The sequence below is a fragment of the Quercus suber genome, unplaced genomic scaffold, assembly GCF_002906115.3.
Source record: "Quercus suber isolate HL8 unplaced genomic scaffold, Cork oak 2.0 scaffold_296, whole genome shotgun sequence".
Lineage (NCBI taxonomy): Eukaryota > Viridiplantae > Streptophyta > Magnoliopsida > Fagales > Fagaceae > Quercus > Quercus suber.
This window is the reverse complement of record NW_027069752.1, coordinates 107,811-131,316: the sequence shown is the minus strand read 5'-3', so window position 1 is coordinate 131,316 and position 23,506 is coordinate 107,811. Positions and strand designations below refer to the sequence as shown.

The window sequence follows — 23,506 nt, the reverse complement described above, 5'->3', positions numbered from 1 at the left end:
AAAATATTAAAAAAAATTAACAAGAAAGTTAAAGACTTAGATTTTTTTTTTATTTATTATATAAATAAAGGGTAGGGAAAATTGAACTACAACACGTCAAAATTAATATCTTAAAAAATCACTTTTTTATAAGAATTTGTCACATTTTAAGTTTAGGTTCGTTACGAAGTCATTTATCCATTTACGTAGCATATGCATTGAGATTGCTTCATATTTATTGCTATATTTTTTTTAAGCAGACTTAGCATTACTATTGGCTGTCATAATCACCCCTAACTCTTTGTATATGTATGCATGTATGATCCACTAAAATAGACAATGTTCTTTTTCTCCAAAAAAAAAAAAAAAAAGAAGAAGACAATGTTCCCTGTATACAACAACCGTTGGGCAATGGGTACTTAGCCCTACCAGACCCAATAAGCATGGGTTTTGCCCAACTAAATAGGGAATTTGGACAACGAGGCAGGTTTTCCCTAATACCTGCATCTGGCAGCTTAAATTTGGGCATTGGTAATTTCAAATAGTTGGCTTAATGGTTTTTAAGTTCTCATGGTATTTTTGAGATCCTAGATTCAAAACATTTTATCAATATCTTAGGGACACTCTAATGGGATTCCTACCTGTAATAACCCTATGTGTGTGGAACAAGAGGACTATATATGTTTAAAGGAATAATCAGATACTCGAAAAGATCTAGATACTCTTGTTTATCACCAAAAAAAAAAATTGGGCATTGGTACATGTTTTATTTTGGCTTTTATAATGAAGAACTTGTATTGATTTCTTCTTGACTAGGAAGATTACGTTTAAACATTACCATAACCGTTGCTTTTCACAATTCTAAATAATTAAAATTTTATTTATTTTAATTATTAATTAAATGGTCATTTAATTGAAATTTTTGAAATTAATTTTATTTTTTTTAATGGCACACTTCCAAATTGGAATTCAAATATAGGTTATAAATGGTTTTAATCTCTTTATTATCTATACTATATATAAGAGGATTCTTCTATTTCAACTGGATTTTTATGTGGTTCAAAAATACCATAATTAATGATAGGTAGCTTCATTTAGAAATAGGGTCATAAATGTCAAATTACAAATTTCATTTTAAATTAAAAATATTCATAAAATTTAAGATATTTTTCCTTTCAAGTTCAAAAAAAAAATTATAGTTACTACTAGATGATCTAAATCTAATTTAACACTCCATTTGCTTTTATCAAAAGTGTTTGTTGATGCTTTGCGTGAAAATGTTTTATAGCACTAGCCCAAAAAAGCAGAAAACATTTTTCATTTAACAAACTCACTTTCCTGCATTTGGTTTCAACTTTTAACTTTGATATGAGTCAACGACACCTTTTCTATTATTTGACTCATATGAAAATTCATTAATATTTCTTATAATTAGTTAACAAAAAGTTAATAATTCAAAATAATTATATGAACAAAAACTTTCATTCCCAAGAACAAACCACAAATAAGAAAAGAGTTTATAATTTTTCGGTGTCATTTGGGAGCTTTAAAAAAAAAAAAAAACTCTAAATTTAGACTTTGCACATACATTTAAGTGAAAAGGCAATTGAGTTTGAGCATAAAAGGTTATTTCGGGGAAAAAAAATTCAATAGTCAATCAACGACAATCAATGGTTGGTCTTTGGAGAGAAAGGGGGCGAGAAGCAAGAGAAGTTGACAATGTGAGAGTTTTTTTGTTTTTTTTTTTTTTGGATCTACAGTTTACCTTTTGGTGGTTTATTGAGCATGTAACATTTTGGAAAACATTTTCACTCTAAAAAAGCGACAAATGTTTCCTAGTTATTCTGCTGACTTGCATTTTTTACCAAAAGATACATAACTCAATTGTATCTGTCTTACCGTATTGTACATGTACCATATTTTACTCTCTTTTTTTGAGTAAATTGAAATAGATTAAAACGGAAAACTAAAGAGAAGTAACAGATACAGGCTAGGCCGAGGCCAATCATAATACATGCCCAAAGCATCATAGAATAAAGCTAAGCCAATGTCCATAGGCGGATTGGCATAGACAACAAAATCCTCTTGCATTTCGATTCCTTTCCTTGCTAATAAATCAGCACATTTGTTGGCTTTCCTGAGACACTGTTTGATCTGACCCGCGAAAGAAAACTCAGCAGGCTCCTACAATTCGATAACAAATTTTCATGTACCATATTTTACTAACCATGCATAGAATCATTCTCTCATCATATGTACCAAAGACCAAAACTATGAGAAACTTATATAATATTCTGAATATATGCAACATCACACTCATCGTATGTGAATTTATCCATCTACAAGAAGAATTGCATATCGTTCATTGTAAATATGATATCACATCCGTAACACTATATACTTTTTCCTCTGCATAATTGTCATTTACGAAAGATAAATAAATGTGTTTTTATTTTATTTTCTTTTTTTCTTATTTAGGAAAGACAAATAAAAGTGTGGGAGGAAAGCCAGCCTCCACTTATGATTACTTTAGTTTTTGGGGTCGGTCTTTATTGAAAAATCCCAATCTGTGTGCTACAAAAAATGAGAAACTATTGTCTCTCACCAACCTTTGATTCCTCTACACAACGCTTGGGCTTTGCTCGTTGAAAGTCTCTCATTCATTCAGTCTCCTTGCCACCCACCCCTGAACTAATCCTCACCTCCCCCACGCGTCTCCTCACACGCCTTACAGAACACGCGCCACCCTTTTTGGTCGTCCACAAACTCCTTTATTATCTACTGAATGCAAAAATAATCAAACCAATTGTATGACTAGATGTGGTAAAAATTGTGCAAGAAATTGACCTATCATATTGTATGACAGGCTGGCAGTACATAAATTTACCACTTTTTGTTTATTACTCATAACTCATTACATGGAGAGTTAAAGAAAAATTTTTTATAGAAATTTGTGATCCAAACATTTTTCTGACATATATCATTAAGAATGGATAATGTGTTGTAATTTCATTGGTCAAACAACATATTCCCATATCTTTTTCGAAGCAGTGAAGTATTGTGGACCTGTGGTATCAATAAGTTTAAGAAAATTATTAAACATACTATGCGAGTACTAGTTATATTTCTTTTAAAAACTTATTATTATTATTAAAAATATTTATAAATTGACATTATAATAAAGGTAATTATATGATATTAGTATAACAAAATTTTATATTTTTATATTTTTTATGTTTAAAAGTTGGTATATAATAAAATTTATAATATCGCTAACACTTTGTAAGTTTTTGTTAAATTACCGCTGATTTCAAAAGCTTAAATTATTAAGATATTGTCAATTTAACCCTTTAATTCATATTTCTAACTTACAATAATTCTACTTTTTTTTAATGATTATTAAGATTTTTTTTAAGTGGCATGGCCCACAAAACAAAACAAAACAAGAAAATGATGCAAGTATTTTTTTTTTTTTTGGGTGCAAATAGAAATATGAATATCCATTCACCAACTCCCTCCCTCGTATATATCAACCTCATTCCAACCATTACCTTGGCTTAAGCCTATCAAAAAGAGGCCAATATTTCTCTCTTCTCCTCCAAATGGCTCTCCCTCTAATACCCATCTCCCTTCTCATCGTCATCTTCCTTGCATACAAGCTCTACCAACACCTAAGATTCAAGCTCCCACCAGGCCCTCGTCCATGGCCAATCGTTGGAAACCTATATGACATAAAACCAGTGAGGTTCCGATGCTTTGCAGAGTGGGCACAAGCCTATGGTCCCATCATATCAGTCTGGTTCGGCTCAACTTTGAACGTGATCGTGTCCAACACAGAGTTGGCTAAGGAAGTTCTTAAAGAAAATGACCAACAACTTGCTGATAGACATAGAAGCAGGTCAGCTGCTAAGTTTAGCAGAGATGGCCAGGACCTTATATGGGCTGATTATGGTCCTCACTATGTCAAGGTTAGGAAAGTTTGCACCCTTGAGCTTTTCACACCAAAAAGGCTCGAGAGTCTCAGACCCATTAGAGAAGATGAGGTTACTGCCATGGTTGAATCCATTTATAAGGACTGCAACAATCCTGGTATGCTCTTTTATTTTTCTTGTTCTTGATTTCTAACTTATAATTTGATCATATTTTAACTTTTATTGATTCGTTGATTAAACAATAAACCTAGAAATACACTCAATTTCACAATAAGTAGTGAACTTTGAATAGTAATCAATTTATATAAGGAAAAATTATTGTGTACTCCATCATTTATATATACGTACCCGTCATTTTTAATCCATCGTTTATAGTTGATCCCAACAACATGTATATTTCTAAAACTAATATTATCTTTTCTTATTTTTTGAACTTCAACAAATCTAGTTCTTCTGTTTATTGGGTAATTTAAGGTAACCCTTTTCTTATTTTTCAATTTTATATGTATAATAGAAAAAGTCAACCAATGGGTTCCAAGCAATGGTGGTGAGTGCCTCTTTTGTATTATTATTATTTTTTTCAAAGAAGTGGTGTGACACCCTTACAACTTAATTTGTTTCTACTTTCTTCAGCATTGTTAGGCGGGCGGCCCGGGTCATTATAGATGATATTGATGACACAACTTACACACTACACTAATTATTTATATTTTCAAATGGGTTTAAGAGTGTATTAGGATTATCTCCATCTCAAAATGATTTTATTGTATAATTTAAATGAAATATTACAAATTTTGTATATAATTATTTTGTTTTATCAATTTTTTTATTACATAATATGGGTTAGGAAAACTTAATCGTTGACACAGTATGGCCAACAAAAAATAGACAGGGCGACTTATTTAAGAAAAAGGGTAAAATTTTCTTGTGATTAAAATAGAAGAAAATGGTAGGTCGGTAGGTCGGAAATGCTTTCCAAATTCCTGGCTTTGGTGTTCTGTTTTTTAATCTGCAAGGAAGCTTCGTACTTCTTATTCATAAGACTGTTCAGAGTTTTTCACTGTACAGATTCTTTTTGACAACTTTAATTGGTTGGGGCGGCCCTGTGAATTTTTTTTAATAATTTAATTGTTTCAAAGAAGATGAACCAGTGCCACTAAAACATTTAATAATTTAAATGTTTCAATACTTTTAGTCTTTTACTCAGTTAAATAGTTGTCCATCATAATTTCTTAAAACGAAATTTCTTTGAGATAATTATGACTTGGTCTTGTTCCTCATTTGAATTTCTTAGATAGCTCTAACTTTTTTTTTTTTTTTTTTTTCCTGAAAATTATTAGCATTGGTTGAAAGTGAAAATGATATTAACGAAACTTTTCAAAGAAGAGTACAAAGCCTACAATGTATTTATTACTTTGCAAGTTAATAAAACTTTTACCCAAAAATGAAAAAGAAAAAAAATCAGAACATGCCCAATGGAGGATGAACCTCTCTTCAAGCTTCAGCATGTTCAGGTGCTTTGATTGAGAGTGATTTGTGCATCATGTTCAATCAAACACACCCTTGAGCAATAATACAGTTTCTCAATTTAATTCAATTTAATAGAGTTAAGTGTGTGTAGATTTTGTCCCACACAATTAGACATTATTATAATATGAGTGCATAAATTCAAGCTTTTGGTTGAAGTATTAACTAATTTATTAGTATTTTCATATTATTGTTTCACCAAAATGTGATTGGGACAGCAGGGTAAGTGTTGATTTGACTTAATAGCCGAAAAGCCACTACATGAATATTGGGGTCACATTATTTTGATAGTACTTGGTATAGGTAGTAGTTGGAACAGTACATCAAAAAAAAAAAAAAGTTATAGTTTTAGGCCTGTAGCATAGCTATGCCACTCTTTAAAGTTTAAACAGAACTTTGCTTTAAATTTAATGCCCCATCGGCCTAGACAAGGGACTCTTACGAGTCATGAGCATTACAACGGTGATCTTAACTATGTACCAACATTTTCGGTTCCCAAGTCTCAACTGATAGCAGTAACGTGTTTTTCTTTTTGAGTTCCCACGTTTTTTTTGTTTGTTTGTTTTCTTTCAATTTGTACAAGTTTGAAGTTTCTGGCCAGACTGGGAGACATGGTACATGAATTATATATTTTTTTGACAATGACACGTTACATGACTAGGTCGGCGTTTGGCAATGTTTATAGTTTAGGTTTAATCACCTAATCAATAATTCAAATAACTCACATTTATTCATAAATGATTTGATTTCAAGATCTCTACTACTAAATAACTCTAGAGGATGTTAATCTAATAATATTATTACTATGCCAATCTATACCCAACAAATAAATTGTAAACAAAATAAAATTTATGAACTAGGCAACACACACTTGACTTCGTGAAAATGCGAACTAATAATGGCACAAGCAAGCTTTGGTTTGGCATGGCCTTATGCTTATCTAATCCAATTTAATTAAATGCGATTTTAGTATTAGTTGTTTTCTTTCATTAGTTTTTGTTCTCACAATGGTTTGAATACAAATATTTAACTGAAAATTGTTTTCATTTTACATGCAGAGAATAATAGTAAAGGTTTGTTGGTAAAGAAGTATTTGGGTACTGTGGCATTCAACAACATTACAAGACTGGCATTTGGAAAGCGATTTGTAAATGCAGAGGGTGTAGTGGATGAGCAAGGATTGGAATTCAAGGCAATTGTGGCCAATGGATTGAAGCTTGGTGCATCACTTGCAATGGCAGAGCACATTCCATGGCTTCGTTGGATGTTTCCACTAGAGGAAGAGGCATTCGCTAAGCATGGGGCAAGAAGGGACAGACTCACTAGAGCTATCATGGAAGAGCACACTCAAGCTCGCAACAAGAGTGGCGGTGCCAAGCAGCATTTTGTTGATGCATTGCTTACATTGCAAGCGAAATATGACCTTAGTGAAGACACCATTATTGGACTTCTTTGGGTATGTGAAACCTAACATATTCACTTGAAGAACCTATTACATTTGTGGCAACTTAAAGATTTGGAACGGATAAGTGGTAGTTTAGTGAAAAGGGGAAAATGCTTAAAACAATTATGTTTGCTTTTTTAATTGCTAGAACTAGGAGTAGTGAGGTAACTTATGGGCTAACGAACATTGTGTCATGTGATATGTGCAGGACATGATCACTGCAGGCATGGACACTACTGCAATCTCGGTAGAATGGGGAATGGCTGAGCTAATAAAGAACCCAAGGGTGCAACAAAAGGCCCAAGAGGAGCTAGACCGTGTGATTGGTTTTGAACGTGTCATGACTGAAGCCGATTTTTCTAACCTACCTTACTTACAGTGTGTAGCCAAAGAGGCACTAAGGTTGCACCCTCCTACCCCACTGATGCTTCCTCACCGAGCCAATGCTAATGTTAAAGTTGGTGGCTATGACATCCCTAAGGGATCAAATGTTCACGTTAATGTTTGGGCCGTAGCACGCGACCCAGCAATGTGGAAGAATCCAACTGAGTTTCGTCCTGAGAGGTTCCTCGAAGAGGATGTTGACATGAAAGGTCATGATTTCCGGCTACTTCCATTTGGCGCAGGGCGACGAGTGTGCCCTGGGGCACAACTTGGTATCAATTTGGTCACGTCTATGCTTGGTCACTTGTTGCACCATTTTGTTTGGACACCACCTGAAGGGATTAAGGCAGAGGAGATTGACTTGAACGAAAATCCTGGATTGGTCACTTACATGCGAACCCCATTACAAGCCATAGCCTCTCCAAGGTTGCCATCACACTTGTACAAACGTGTGGCAGCGGACATGTAATTTTTAGTTTGTTTGTTATTATCCTCCATAGGATTTTGATTATGAGCTTGTGATGAAATTGTAATTCTGATGAGATTGTGAAATTTATTTGGGAAAAGTAACAAGAACAAATCAAATAAAGAAATATTGTGGTTTACAAAATTACAAGTGTGAAAATAGATGTTTGTATGAAAGATTAGGATGGTATTGGTCACAATTGACACATGCGTTGTATGATATTGATATTGGGTGAGCAAGAGGGGTCCTGTATGAAAGATTAAATTGGACAGCGATGTCTCAGTCTCACCAAAAAGGATAAAGACTTGGGGGAATGCCTATGTCATTTTATTCGATTAAAACGATAAGGTGGGATCCATTAGGTGTGGGATATTACTTGATATTTATGCCCCCACCAAAAGGGTGTGGCCAACCTAGGACTCAAGTATGTTTCCCAAACTTTTGTTCAGAAGTGTCCAATGTGCCAAAGGCTACAGCCTACTATTTTGACATCTACTAATCACATCCACATTATACCCCAAAAAGACTGCCATAATTGCAATTGAGAGTTTCTCAAAAGAAAAAAAAAATGAAAAAAAAAAAAAATTGCAATTGAGACTCTTATGGTAATTTATAAAACCTAAATCATCAACCTAAGATCTGTCTGAAAAAGACTCAGCATATGCCTACACAACATACATCTCGTTCAATCTAATATCCAATCAATCTAGGGCATCACAAAGGCTGTTTGGAATTATTTAGAAAACCAAAACTATAGGTAAAGTGTGACGGTGTATTTGTGAGTACTATTAGAGTAATTTAAAGGGAGTGAGATTCAACACGAGAGATTCTAGGGAAAAAAAAACATCTGCAACTGTTGGCCGACCAAACTCTGATCTAGCACATACTTCATGTTCAAAATTCTTAGCTCACCAGAGACAAGAAAGGTTCAAAGTCTTGCATCAAGGATGAAACTTGAAAATCAGAGAAGAGCATACAAGACTAATGTTTAGAAAGCTCTCCCATCATCACCCTCCTTCTGAAAATAGGACAAAGATCTTGTTAGCACCTTCATGGACAGATAAAAAGATATTACAAACTTCATCCAAACGCTTATGGTAGACAACACCATACCTGCATCTAAAACTTCACATATAAGCTACCTAAAAACCATAGCACACAGCACCCATGGCCTCATATACCACCGCCTCCTACTAGATTTTTTTTTCCCCTTCATTCTCCAGTGCATTTGGAAAGCAAGAAGTTCCAACACACCTTAAAGATATCTTTCAACAAAGCCTTGCTTGTGGCAGTCATAATACAAGCTAATTCTCTCAATAATCCAAAATTCCAACAAACTAAGGGCTCGTTTGGTTTGGCCATGACTTAGTACTCATAACTCATAACTCAAATTCAGAACCCATAACTCATAACTCAGTTTCCACTCTCTCTCAAAAACTCCAAAATTCTTGTTTGGCAACATAACCAAGTCGCATAACTCAAAATTTAAGCCTACTTTTTGCCACAATGGTGGAGCCCACCCACTGAAACCACACTTTCTGCTTATGGTTAGTACCCGCATGGGCATTTCTCTTACCTCTCGCAAGACATTTTCTCCCAGTGCAGCATGCCCAATCCAGAACAATCTAACTTTCAAGAACAAATACCATTTCTTATGTCAAAGACCCACACAAAACAGCTCTAAAGCCAACCTCAACTTAGCAAAAACAACATTCAACTTCCCGAGACCAAAAATCAAAGTCCCAAAATCCGATATTGAAACAGACCCAACAGAAAGGCTTCCCATTTTTAGATACATGATCATCAAAACAGAGACTATAATAACATAGATGCAATCAAAACAATCAAAGTGATAATCAAAACATGAATTCAGCTAATTACCATGGACTCATTGAGGTTAACTGCATTACTCTCAGCCATCAAAACTTGTCCTTAACTCAAAAACAGTAGCCAAAGTTTTCAAAAAGCAAAAACACAGAGTAACACCCCAAATTATAGATCCTTTGAGAGAATCAGAGCAAACCCACTTCACAAAAAGCCACACATATTTCAAAACACAAAAAGCTAAACAGAAACAAGCAACCAAACCGACCCTTTAATATTATATCCACTTATATATATATATATATATATATGTTTCTCTCTGTCTCTAAGATCACTTAACCCATTACCTCACAAACAAATATAGCTCCTAATCTCAAAAATTTTTTTACTTCTTTTATAAGATAATGTTAAGCAGTAATAAAATAGAGAGAGAAAGAGAGCATATCAATTTCATCTCAACTAGCTCTGCAGTTTGCAATGTATGATCACTAGAAGTTTTGAGATTTGAGTTTATTTTCCTTCAATTTTAACATGGAGCAAGTGATTACTAGCAAAAACTTAAAGCATCACAAAAAAAAATCCACAGGGAAACACCCATTTTAACACCCAAAGTAAAATACCATTAAAAATCCATAAAACAGGAATTAAAATGAATAAATCTGAGAATGGACATGGAATATCGAGAGGAAGAGAGAGTAGAGTTTGCACTTGGGAGAAGATCACAAAAATAAGGACAGCTGACGGTGAAGATTCCGGCAGTGATAGAGCTCGCAGTCGCCGGTGAAGAGTCTGATAGTCCTTAGTATTTTGTCTTTGATCACGGAATGTTCATCTCATCCTCATTCAATACTTCAGACTTTCTGTACATACACCGTTGTAAATGGAGAAGAGGATATGTGATGTGAAAATTTTGAGGAAGAGCTGAAGAGGGAAAGAGGGAAGTGGGAAAGAGGGAAACTTTGCTCTGTGAAAATATTTGGGGAAGAGCTGAAGTGAAGAGCAACAGCAATATCAACAGGCTTCAATTTGATGGGACAATACACTGTCAATGGGTCCCACGAAGCCACTCTATTTACCAACATGCCATTGAAAACTGAGTTTGAACTTTTGGACCATGAGTTATGAAAACTGAGTGATATCACTCAGTTTTGTGGGTTTCCAAAGAGCCTCTAAGCTTTCCTATTTTGGCACATCAAACAAATTAATTGTCCATTGTCATGCTGAAATAATAAATGATTCAGCTAAGCCTCCATTGACTATATTCAAGTGGAAATTTGATGGTGATTCCTTTACCAATTCAAAACTCCCAGATTTGAAGAATTGCTTATGAAAGTAGATTTACAATCATTGTTCTTTCTTTGAACATGAAATGTTTAAGAATCAGTCTCCTGGAGATTCTGCTTTTGCAGGTAGGTAGCCAACAGGAGACTTTGCAACCCTAAATGGCTAGATCGTCCTAAGGCAGGCTTTTGACTTCCCTCACCAGCAGCTTTGCTATGGAGAGGCAACCTATTATTTAAAGCTAAACAACTACATGAACTTCAGAAAGATCAATGATCACTCACAATGATCCAGCACAAAAATAAACATAAGAGAAAGCAATAAACAATGAATCATTTGAAACTGAAAGAGAAAGCATCATGGCACAGATGTCACATTCCTTTCCTTTTTCTTTCTTGTTTCGAAAAATTAGGCATACAATACATATCTACATGTTAACCGAAATGTCAAATAAAATGAATGAAATCCCCCAACTTTCAATCTAAAAGTTTATAATCTGTTTCATATAATAGAAGTTTTACCAACTTCAAGTTGGGGACATGAGATACAATACAACCCATTTGATGCAAAGTCAGGGCAATTTTCTATGAGGTTCCATTCTAAGCAACTGGCTGCACTAGCATGTAATGAGATTTAATTAGGCTTATGATATTACACAGGATGTGATCCTATAAGCCTTAGCTGACTTATAACCCAGACCAACCATAAGCATGCTTACAATTACCAAACAAGAAGCTTATAAATTTAGACACAATTATCTGGAATTGGGGATGTTAATGTTTCTATCAATCCAATCAAAGAAAAAATGACAGAAGCTTAAACAAAATAACAGCAGCAATAGTTAAGAAGATTAATAAAAATGGATCATCTTGCTTTATAATTTTGTGTCATGTAACTAAGTAGTGATTGCCAAAGAAGATTAATACCCTGGATGAGAGGAAATCATGAAAACAATATATTATAGAAATACTGTCTAGCAGCACATAAATGGATGGTGGAACATAAAGTTAAGAAGAAGCTTACAATGTCAAACATATTAAATAAGAAGACAAAAAACATATATATTGTATAGCAAACCCAAGGAGACTGCCATGAATAGCTGGTTAATAGCAAATTTTCTGTCCAAAACATGGTTAACAAAAAAAAGTGTCAATGAACCAATTATATTAGCAGATACCATTATTTAGTGCTTTGAGTAACAAAGGTTAAGTATATGGTAAGGACAGCTTCCACTAGATTGTTACTTATTGCATAGTATTAGTTAATATTCAAGCAATCAAACATACAACATTTGATAGTAGTAACAAAAGGCAGAGCAATAGACTAACTCTTACCAAAATAGTCTCATCAGGCAATGTTGTGGAAAAATAAATAAAACTAGGATAAAGTAAACTTGAATAATGTATATTTGTGTTTGGTAATGACACAATAAATCAATCAAAGCATCCATCACACCTCCAACAACAGCCCAGCAATTATGCAGCGACTTAAGCAGCACCAGCATCAGTTATGCAGCAACTTAAGTTGAGCCAGCAACTTAAGTTGAGCATTATTGCCACCAACCATGAGTATTGATCCAGTCAGTATAAATTCTGAAAATCAGCCACATATATACTAGTTGCTATCGCTAGTGAAATTCGATAGAGTGAAAAACCTGACTTGGGCATTATATAATACAATAGATAGAAAATGGATATTGTATATTTTTTTATTTATTTAAATTTATAGTGAAATTTGAAACCTTAGTACCATAACACATTACCAACAAAGCACTGAGCTATGGTTTTGCCATTTCATCACTCAAACCATCTAAAATTGATATCAACATAGGTCTTAACAAATTCGTGACACCAATTGAAAAAAAAAAAAAAAAAAGCATGCCCAGCAATAATATATTTCACCAAATCAAACTGAAATCATAGCAATTCATGATTTAGATCACACCCTTTCTAAAGTGGCGCACTTCTTTCCATGTAAATTTAACCATATCGAACAAATAAGGTCCTCTCTATAACACCTGTATAACATTCCTATAGTTCTCTCTGTTCAAGAAATTGTGCAGCGAAGCAAACTCTAAAACCGGCCAAACCTTTAAGATAATTGAGCTTAACAGATTCCATTTAAGTCCTCTCCACATTCTATGCCCCAAGTAAAAATTAATATAATAGATTTTTAATTGCCACCATTGCCAAATGAAAACTATTTCATTCTCATTCAATTCGAATGCATCAATTTTACTAAAAAAATTCAAACTTACAATCAAAAAAAGATTTTATATACAAAATTGAATCAGGCTAAAGCTTCAGATTAGACCTAAAACAAAAATGAACCGGGAAATGCATGGCAAAAATGAAGAAAATGAGAACAATGTAATCCACACCTTCTGCTCTTTTAAGCCAGGGATCTATTTTGAATCAAAGCCAGTTTGGCGTGATTCCAATTCCAAAGTATCCAAACCCTAGCCCCCAATTTATACTATTGCTTTCTCTCTAAGCCCCTAAAATACTTGGACTACCCAAAATTGGACTAATACTTTGTAGCCTCTCTAACAGTGAAGAGAATGACAGAGAGAAAACAAGAGAGATTGGGACAACTTCAAATTTTTTATTCTCGGGAAACAAACAGAGAGTTAGAAAGAGAGAGACCTGTAATCGAACGAAGAAGTGGAGGAGATGATATTTCCGGACCACCGTGCCCTCAGCTCGTCATCGGAGATGATATCGCCGACAACCGTGCTTCAGATAGTCGCCGGAGCTAAGTCGTCGACCACCGCGTCTTTGAGTATTCTAAGAGAGAGTTGGAGAGCGACTCCATGAGTTTTAGATCTGACTGAATGAAATGGTTTTCTACTTTTATTTTTCAAATTATGGGATTTATTTCGTTGATTGAAAATTTTGGAATATTTTTATTTTGAGAGTCGCGTGAAAGTGGTGCTGAAAAATATAATATTTTGGAGCCAAAAACTCTCGCGGGAATGCTTGCTAAAACTGGTCAACATTTTTTTTAAACGGTTTTATTGACTTATTTCAAGGGTTTTAATGACCCTTGAAATAAAGCTAGACATACTCATTCCCTTGTGTCTATTTTCAGCGTTTGTTTGGACCCTTTTTTAGTAGACCCTCGAGAATAGAGGGACGAAACAAGTGAAGTATTTTGTAGTATCCTCCGCACCAATCAACCAATTTCCTGTATTTGGAATTACAAAGCGCAATCTCAGTAAGGGAAGCAAATTTATCCACATGAATCAAATAGATCTCAGTTGGTGTATTCAACACGCATATTTACACATACAAAACAAACCAACCTATAAAACCATATCTATCCAGATTAAAAGGTCGGTAAGCAGTATCTATTTACACATAATAGGCTATGCGCCAAAGCATTTTACTGTCATTAGTCATCGCATTGTCTAAGATAGCGGCATAACTCCACAAATTATTTTAATACACAATAATTACTAAATTCAGGAGTGATCTTGTTCAAACTCATTCAAAAAGAACTTTCCTTCAATATTCTTATTTACTTCAACCCTGAACTTCTCTTCCTTTATTCCCCTCCTCAGCTTCACAAGCAATTCAAATCTGGCATAATCTTCAATGACCTGCAATTAACCAAAAAGAAAATTATTTTAGTAATAATAATAAGAACCATTGATTTTAAAAGACATGCATTTAACAAAAGCAAATTCCTTTAACCAAAAAAAAAAAGCAAAATCCTTCTGCTAAAAACGAGACTTCTATAATTTGAAAATAGGAACCCACATGGAGTGAGGAATGAAAAGAAGGGGTTGGGAAGAACTTGGCTCCGTCTGTATATATAGCAAGAAATCAAGATAAGAGAGATAGTAGTACAAAATGCCGACCTTGACCCTAGCTAGAAGGACCTCTAGAAGTTCATAGGGGGACAAGGAGTTTGATCTCTTCTGGATGGACTTAACATCATGATTTGCTGCATCTTGAATCTCAGGTTCATTAGTTGCCGCTGCTTTCTATCCTGGTTCATGGCCATATGATTGATTTATGTATAGGTACCAGTTAAACACTACTCAGAATACTAGCTTACAAACATAAAAAAGAAAGATGGAACTCCACATGCTTAAATGTTCGAGGCAAAACCAATGCCACCTACAAGATCTTGGACACAAAAAGGTTTAGAGGTAAAGCACCACATTAGGTTATGTTTTCAATAGATGAGAGTGGGGATTTCTTAGGCCACCAGGGGAAGGAAAATAAGCATGGGATACGAAGTTAAGAAGCTGCGGTAAAGCGCACATCATGCCAAAACAACTTTTTTCGATATCTTTTTGACATGCTAAATAGCACATGTAAAATACTAGGAAAAAGATAACATAAAATTTTACCCCATCCAGTTTGACATTAAGAAAACCCCTGAATATTATTAGTCTGTGAACACAGAAATACACTATAATCCAAATCAAAATTGTCAATATACCATACTGGACAGTATATACCAGGCCGACCACTAAACCAGTACAAATACTCCCCTGCAACTTAGAAGACGAAATATTCTTCTGTATTGGTTGTATCGGGGATTTTTCAAGTACTTTGAATGGTTCAAGAAAATAATTATAAAATTAAAATAAAAGTGGTTATAAAACTAGTTATTTGTGCTAATACCTTTTTTTTTTTTTTTTTTTTTTGAGAAAAAATACCATACTTGGCAATTTTATTAAGAAACTGGGAAATCAGCAGCAATAAAAGATTTAACATCTGATGGAACAGATTCCATTCAAACTAAAAGAGGAAAATAAATCTTCGCTCTCTAGGCTAATGCATATGCTACAGCATTGTCTTGCCTTACGGTGTGAGAGAGAGAGAGAAATTCCTTAAGGAGCTAGCAAAAAGTAGAGTATCCCGAACTAGATGACCAAAGGATGATAGTAACATGTTGCCCTTGCATAGGGCCTTGATACCAATCTCTGAGTCCCCTTCAAAATGGGACTGATGTCCAATTTCACAGACAAAATTGACAGCACGTCTAGCTGCGATCAATTCCAGAACCTCAACAGAACGTGGTTTCTGAACTTTTTGAGCCATAGTTGCCATAACCTGACCAAAGGAGTTTCGAACCACAATCCCTATCCCAGCTTCATCTCTCAATGAACATAGCGCCAGCAAAATTTGTCTTGAATTCATCTGGTTTTGGAGTCACCCAAGTACGCTTCTTTGCAGTTTTTTGAACCTGTTGGATAACTCGACTAGAGATGAAGTCCAAGAGAAATTTTTTTGCAGCTTCACTGATTTTACAGCTTGGCAAAGTCTGCTCATTCAGCCTTGTCTTGTTTCTGTGAGTCCAGATGAACCAAGCAGTAGTAGCAAAGATTTCAAGGACCCGTGGTTTCTGCAGAATTCGGCCCACCAGATCAAAGAATGTCCCTTGCGAAGCTTCGAAATCATTTATCCACCTAAAATCATTGCTCCAGACATGTTTCACGGCTTCACACCCCCATAATGCAAGCATGATGTCTTCGGTTTGTCTCCCGCAGCAGTGACAAGTAGAATCAGCTACGATTTTTCACTTCTTTAGATTGGCTTTGGTTGGCAGGCTGTTTGTAAGGGCTCTCCATAGAAAGTACTTCACCTTACTCCAGGGACGGACGCAGGATTTTAAGTTTGGGGGGGTCAGAGATAAGCGGAAAAAAAAATTTCAAATACACGTCTATATAGTATTAATAAACTAACAACCAAGACAAATACCCAAAATCATTGTTTCTTAATATATTAAGATACAATCATCTACTAACAAAAACAAAATACACGAAACACTATTGTTTCTTTATACAATCATCTATGAAAAGGGAACTCGATGCTCTTTCAAATCTTCAAAATCATCTACGATTGAATCCAAACTAAATGTCAAAGCTATATCCTTTTCAATGTATAACATCAAAGAGTCCGTCAAAAAATCATTTTCCATTTTGTTTCGAAGGTTAGTTTTGACAACTTTTATAGCTGAAAATGCTTGCTCTATAGTAGCAGTAGAAACTGGAAGAGTAAGCACAAGTGTCACCATTCTATGAACAAGTTTGTAATATTCTGAATTTCCAATTCTCACTAACCATTGAGACAACTCAGATAAACTTTTCAATTTTTTGAACTCCGAATCCTGGACTACATTATGCTCAAAATGATAAAGCTCCTTCTCCAACACTTGTTTGTCAAAATTTGTGAAATCTTGTGGATAGAAATTCTTTACCAACAAACAAATATCACTACTTCTAAAAGATTTTAATGCCTCTCGAGGTTCTAAAGCTGAGCTAAGCCTAAGTAACTCCATTGCATCTTCATTAAACCAATAATTTAGTTCCTGTAGTTGAGAATCTATTGTAGCATAAAAAATATTTACTCGATAATGATGCTCATTTGTAACGTTATCTTGTTCATTACAAGCTCGACCTCGCCTCCCAATATAACGAGCATCCATATCCAGGACATCAATGCAATGCTTCTCACAAATGATATCACAGTGGTGAGTAAGCCATCCCATCCATCATCTCTAAATTTTTGGAAAAGTGCTTTAGTAGATGAAACTAAATGTATGGCATTTAAAATGTCTTGAGATTGGCTTTGTAAAGCTTGACAAAGTTCATCAGTGATCTCCATAGTTTCCTTCTCAAGATACAAGATGAAGACAAATTCAAATGAAGTTAAACCATCATAAGCTGACTCTGCTTCTACCCGATGTTCTCCATCAATTACATCATCAATTATATTTTGCAAAACTTCAACAGTTGAAGTAAACATCCTTAATAAGCTAGAAACTGATCTAAAATGTGAACTCTAACGTGTTTCTACAGGTTGTTGTAAAGTGCCAATTTGATTAAGTCCACTTCCATAGCTGAAAATACTCACTCTGTAGTAGCAGTAGAAACTGGAAGAGTAAGCACAAGTCTCACCATTCTATAAACAAGTTTGTAATATTCTGAATTTCTAGTTCTCACTAACCATTGAGACAACTCAGATAAACTTTTCAATTTTTGAACTCCGGATCCTGGACTACATTATGCTTAAAATGATAAAGCTCATTCTTCAACACTTGTTTGTCATAATCTGTGAAATCTTGTGGATAGAAATTCTTTACCAACAAACAAATATCACTACTTCTAAAAGATTTTAATGCCTCTTGAGGTTCTAAAGCTAAGCTAAGCCTAAGTAACTCCATTGCATCTTCATTAAACCGATAATTTAGTTCCTGTAGTTGAGAATCTATTTTAGCATAAAAAATATTTACTCAATAATGATGCTCATTTGTAACGTTATCTTGTTGATTACGAGCTCGACCTTGCCTCGCAATATAACGAGCATTCATATCTAGGACATCAATGCAATGCTTCTCACAAAATGATATCACAGCGGTGAGTAAGCCATCTCATCCATCATCTCTAAATTTTTGGATAAGTGCTTTAGTAGATGAAACTAAATGCATGGCATTTAAAATGTCTTGAGATTGGCTTTACAAAGCTTGACAAAGTTTATCAGTGATCTCCATAGTTTCCTTCTCAAGATGCAAGATGAAGACAAATTCAAATGAAGTTAAACCATTATAAGCTGACTCTGCTTCTACCCGATGATTTCTATCAATTGCATCATCAATTATATTTTGCAAAACTTCAACAGTTGAAGTAAACATCCTTAATAAGCTAGAAACTGATCTAAAATGTGAACTTCAACGTGTTTCTACAGGTCATTGTAAAGTGCCAATTTGATTAAGTCCACTTCCAGTCTCAAGCTCTTCAAGATCAATCAAACGTGCTATTTCATTAGTATTGGCAACTTTCAATTGCTCATTGCGCTTGCATGAAGCATTAACAATTCTGATCAGAAAAAGCAATGTAAGAAAAAAATGACTAATGGGAACAACTTGTTTTGATGCTTTTACTAATGCCAATTGTAAACGATGTGCAAAACAATGGATGTAGTAAGCATATGAGCAATCATTCAAAATCAAAGCTTGTAATCCACTCCACATACCTCACATGTTGCTTGCTCCATCATATCCTTGCCCTCGAATATTTTGTATATCGAAACAATGTTAAGATAACAATGAATATATCCCCTTCTTTAGAGTCAAAGCCGCAGTGTCAACAACATGAATAAGCCCAAAAAAACGTTCTTTCACAAAGCCTTCTACATCAACATATCTAAAGACCACAGCCATTTGCTCTTTCATGGACTCATCGTGAGCTTCATCAACCATTATGCAAAACTTTGCGTCACTAATTTCTTCCCGAATGGCCTTCTTCACTTTGGCTGAGAAAACATGTAAAATTTCCTTTTGAATCCTAGGTGATGTGTAGGTTGCATTTTTGGGAGCTTTTTCTATTATTTCAGCAATCTTCTCATTAAAAAAAGTCACAATACCCAATGATTCAAAAAAGTTCCCACGGTTTAATGAACTAAAGCTTTCATCATTACCTCTAAAAGCTATAGCTTGAAAGGCAAGATACTGAACAATAAAAATTGAGGCCTTCAATTGCAACCGATTATTTGCAATTTGTTCAGTAGTGAAATGATCAACTACCCTTTCCAAATGCTGCGATTGGTTCATCAAATCGTTACACATTTGTTCGGCAACTCTATGAGCTGAGTTAGGATCTTTTCCTATATGACCTTAAAAATAACAATCTTTGCCCCCAACCTTTTTCCAAGATCTAAATCCACCAACAATGAATGCATTTTGTTGTCCCACAACCCCATTTGGATTATGAAAGACAAAGCAAGGTAGACAATAAGCTGCATCTGTTGTAGGAGAATATTCAAGCCATTTTGAATTATTTTTAAACCAAGAAGCTTGAAAGCTACGATTGCGCTTTCCACTTTTTTTGAATGTCCCTAGAGGAAGTTGGTGCGGACCTTTTTTAATGTAAGCCCGTCGAATTTCATCATGTTGATTAACATGATATTCCCATATTTGTTTGTGTGTTTCGGGATCATAATCCAAAGAATCAAGGTCAATTCTTTGAAATTGTGTTTGAGAGATTGAAACATCGACATTTTTCAGAATTGGAACATCCACATTTTCCGGAATTGGAATAGCAACATTAGTTGTTGGCAATTCCACGTTGACTTCAGAAGAATTTGAAGTTGAACCTTTTCTTTTGAAAAAATCAAGCATTGTTATTGATTTTTTCATGATCTACAAATAAAATAAGAATCACCATTATTTTCTTAAATTTGTGTGACAATTTTCTATAATATATGATTTGTTTTTTTCTTTTTGTCTTTGGTCTGCCTTTATTTATGTCTTTGTGCTTGTCTGCCTTTATTTATGTATTTGTGTTGTTTGATTGTCTCCCTCTTTCTAACACTAACCCAATGAATCCCACTGGCCACTGCCGACACTAATTGACCTTACAAAAAAAAAAAGAAAAAAAAAAAAGGTAAAGTTGTCTTTAACTTTACTTTTTGTTTTGTCCGTTGCCCAACCCCAAACTCCACTTGTCTGGTTGTCCCTATTATGCCCAACTACCAGTCAACAAAGAAAAAATTAATCCCTACAACTACAAACTCTACTCTCTCTCTCTCTCTCTATCTCTCTTATCTATATAGAGAGTCACAAACACAGTTACACAGAGTCACAGCCAAAAAGCCAAAAAAAAAAAAAACACCATAGGTAGCAGCCGCAGCACAGATTGAATTCATAATCAGTTAATCACCAACATTACATCAGTTTAGTTCATCAGTAAAAACACAAACAAGCACAGTTTCTGTGAATCTCAGATTCACAAATCATATCACAAACATTTCATATTTATTAAGTTTTGAAGGCAACTCTAAGAGTAAATATCTGTGAGCGGCGGCGGCAAGTGAGTCTTGAGCAACCGACGACGGCGGCAAGTGGGTTTGAAGTGGGCGGCAGCAAGTGGGTCTCGCCGGCGTGACTGGTAGCAAGATCAACAGATCAAGATGGGTCTCGGCGTCTCGCTCTCGCAATCGTCACAGACTCACAGCAACACGGCGTGGGCGTCAGTGGTGGCGACGGCGTCACGAGATCGGGGTGGGTCTCTCTGTCTTGCCTCTCTATTTCTGAACTCTCTATGTCGCCTCTAGCTTTCAGTCTCAGCTCTCAAGTTCACTTTCCTTTCTTTTCTTTTTTGTTCTTTTTTTTCCTTCGTTTTTTTGCTTCTTCGTTTGGGTTGGTTTTGGACTACTGAGTTTGTTTTGTTTGTTTGTTTTTTTTTTTTTTTTTACATGGGTCATGGGCTGGCCAGAATCTGATGGGCTCTCAAGTTCACTTTCCTTTCTTTTCTTTTTTGTTCTTTTTTTTCCTTCGTTTTTTTGCTTCTCCGTTTGGGTTGGTTTAGCCTTACTCAGCACTTTTAGCTTCCAAATACCAGACCAAAAGCTTGTGGTAGCTACTGGATTTGAACTCGATGCCTCATCCCTTGATGATTCCTCACATAACAATTTATAACCCAATTTCACAGAGTAATTTCCATTCCTTTCCAAAGGCCAATGTAAATAATCTGTTTGAGGGGATATACACAGAGGAATAGATTTTATGCTTTGGGCTTCAAAGGGAGAAAAATGCTTATATATAATCCTTGTGTTCCACCATCCCATGCCAGGGGCGGAGGTACATATAAGGGTGGGGGCCCATGGCCCCCCCAAAATTTTGAAAATATATATAATTATTTTAATGTTTTCAAAATTTAGTCTACAAAAATAAGAGTTGGCCCCCTCAAATATTTTAATTAGTCCAATAATGCTCTTAAAAAAATATTTGGTTTAATAGTTATAGAGATATAACTTTATTTTTGGCAATTCTATTTTTTATTGTAAAATGTGCTCTTATATTTTGTTAAATATTTGATAAAGTTTGGTATCAAACATGTTTAAATCTATCTTTTTCAACTCAATATGTGACGATTAACAAGTCATTGACTCATTAAAAAAAAAAATTGTCACTAAAACTACACATGAAATGTGTCTTTAATTGTCATATAATGGGTTAAAGCAAGGTAGCTTTAAATATGTTTGGAGTCTAACTTATTCTTCCAAGTTTTGGATCATTCATGTTTTTGAAAATTTCATTAGTTTAATTGAAAGATTTTTTACTTACTTTAGCATAAAATTTGATAATTTGTATTTAAAATGAAACTTTTTAAGAATTTGACTACGAAAATGGAAAAAAAAATGAATTTTATTTTCTGAAAGATCGCCGTCAAAAATAATTTTGATTGAAAAAACTAAACTCTTTTATTTTTTGTTAGGTGTGTGTATATATATAACTTATCAAATAAAAAAGTGTGTATATATATGTGTGCATATATAATAAAAAAGCGCACATATGTGTATATATATTTGTGTGTGCGTGTGGAAGTTGTCTTGATAAATATATTAGCATTGCAACTTGGTCCCCCCAAACAAAAATTCCTAACTCCACCCCTGTCCCACGCTGTCATCAATCAGATTTGCTACATAGGTATCCACGTCCAAGACTCGGGGTGGAGATGTAACTCGCCCACCAGAATTTCCAGGGAGCTAGCAATCTTTAAAAACCCGAATGTCCCTTCCATCCCCAACTTTCCATTTCGCCTCCATTGAAATTACCTTTCTCGCCTTTAATGTGCTCTTCCAAGCATAGGAGCCCAATGATTTTTTTGCATCAAATATTGTACCACTTGGGAAATATTTTGACTTAAACACGTGATAAAATAAAGAATTTGTATCATGAATAAGTCTTCATACCTGCTTTGCCAACATAGCATCACTAAATTTGTTATGCTCCTTAAAATCAAGTCCACCTCGCTTTCGTTTACATAGAGTTTCCCTTCTTTTCTAGTGTATCCAGGGCCAACCCAAGGCCTAGGCCTAAGGCCCCACTACAAAAAAAATATTTACCCTTTACAAAAAAGGCCCCCATCCCATTGTAAAATGCCCAAAATTTTATAAAAAAAAATATGAATTTTTTCAAATGGTTGTGCACTTTTTATTATTAGTGATGTTAGGACATCACAAATTTTTCTATAGATTTACAAACTGACATGTTACCAATCACAAAAAAGTATTTTAAATATTCATTAATTATATTATTGAAGTTTATCAATCATTGTTATTGTCACATTATATTGTGAACATTTTGTAGTACTTTTAGCATTTTCCTTTTTTATTTCTAACAAGGCTTTAAAAAAAAATTGCAAATGTGTTCGATCATCAATCATCAATGATTAGGGCTGTCCAGAGACCTGGCCAACCCGACCCACCCGCCGCCGCCGACCGATCCAATCTCTCCGGCGGTCAGCGACGGGTTTGTTCCTTCAAAACCCAAGTTTGGCGGGTTGGAGGTCGGTTTTCCTTCTCCAAAATCCAATCAAATCGATCTGACCAACCCACGACATTTTCGGCGATATTTGGTAGATCTGATGAGATCTAGACCATTTTCGTCAAGATCTCGGTGAGATTTCGCCAGATCTGGCCAAGATATTGCTGAAAATGGCCTAGATTAGGCTAGATCTGGAGAAACTTCAAAGACTTTGGCCGGATTTTCGCCATTTTCATGCGTTTATTTTCGCCGTTTTCACACCGGTTTCGCCGTTTTCTAGATTTTCAACCCCGACCAACCCGACCGCTGCTCGTTGATGGTCCAACCCGCCTGATCCGATTAGTCCGGCGGTCGGCAGTGGGTTCATTTTTTTGCCACCCGATT

The 23,506-nt window shown here is 34.9% G+C and overlaps 3 protein-coding genes and 1 long non-coding RNA gene across 5 annotated transcripts; 1 reads left to right on the top strand and 3 right to left on the bottom strand.

The window, feature by feature from the left end:
• The first annotated feature begins 3,516 nt into the window (after positions 1 to 3,516).
• LOC112007503 (cytochrome P450 98A2) lies at positions 3,517 to 7,876 on the top strand. The gene is made up of 3 exons (XM_024039862.2): positions 3,517 to 4,068; positions 6,497 to 6,894; positions 7,091 to 7,876. Exons 1-3 carry the CDS (start codon positions 3,582 to 3,584, stop codon positions 7,733 to 7,735), a joined length of 1,530 nt encoding a protein of 509 aa, XP_023895630.1. The 5' UTR covers positions 3,517 to 3,581; the 3' UTR covers positions 7,736 to 7,876.
• A 439-nt stretch (positions 7,877 to 8,315) lies between these two features.
• Positions 8,316 to 13,819, bottom strand: LOC136071243 (uncharacterized). 2 transcript variants are annotated; one of them, XR_010632529.1, is made up of 2 exons: positions 13,483 to 13,819; positions 8,316 to 12,429 (listed from the first exon to the last, which is right to left on the bottom strand). It is a non-coding gene; the product is annotated as an uncharacterized LOC136071243 (long non-coding RNA). The 2 variants fall into 2 exon arrangements; XR_010632530.1 differs by having other exon boundaries at positions 8,316 to 12,373.
• Positions 13,820 to 16,645: 2,826 nt separating this feature from the next.
• On the bottom strand, positions 16,646 to 17,601 carry LOC112007453 (uncharacterized). Its single transcript, XM_024039797.2, has 2 exons — positions 17,245 to 17,601; positions 16,646 to 17,164 (listed from the first exon to the last, which is right to left on the bottom strand). The coding sequence occupies exons 1-2, from the start codon at positions 17,599 to 17,601 to the stop codon at positions 16,646 to 16,648; spliced, it is 876 nt and encodes a 291-aa protein (XP_023895565.2).
• A 1,867-nt stretch (positions 17,602 to 19,468) lies between these two features.
• Positions 19,469 to 19,972, bottom strand: LOC136071234 (uncharacterized). Its single transcript, XM_065782287.1, has one exon. It carries the CDS (start codon positions 19,970 to 19,972, stop codon positions 19,469 to 19,471), a length of 504 nt encoding a protein of 167 aa, XP_065638359.1.
• Between the last annotated feature and the right edge of the window lie 3,534 nt (positions 19,973 to 23,506).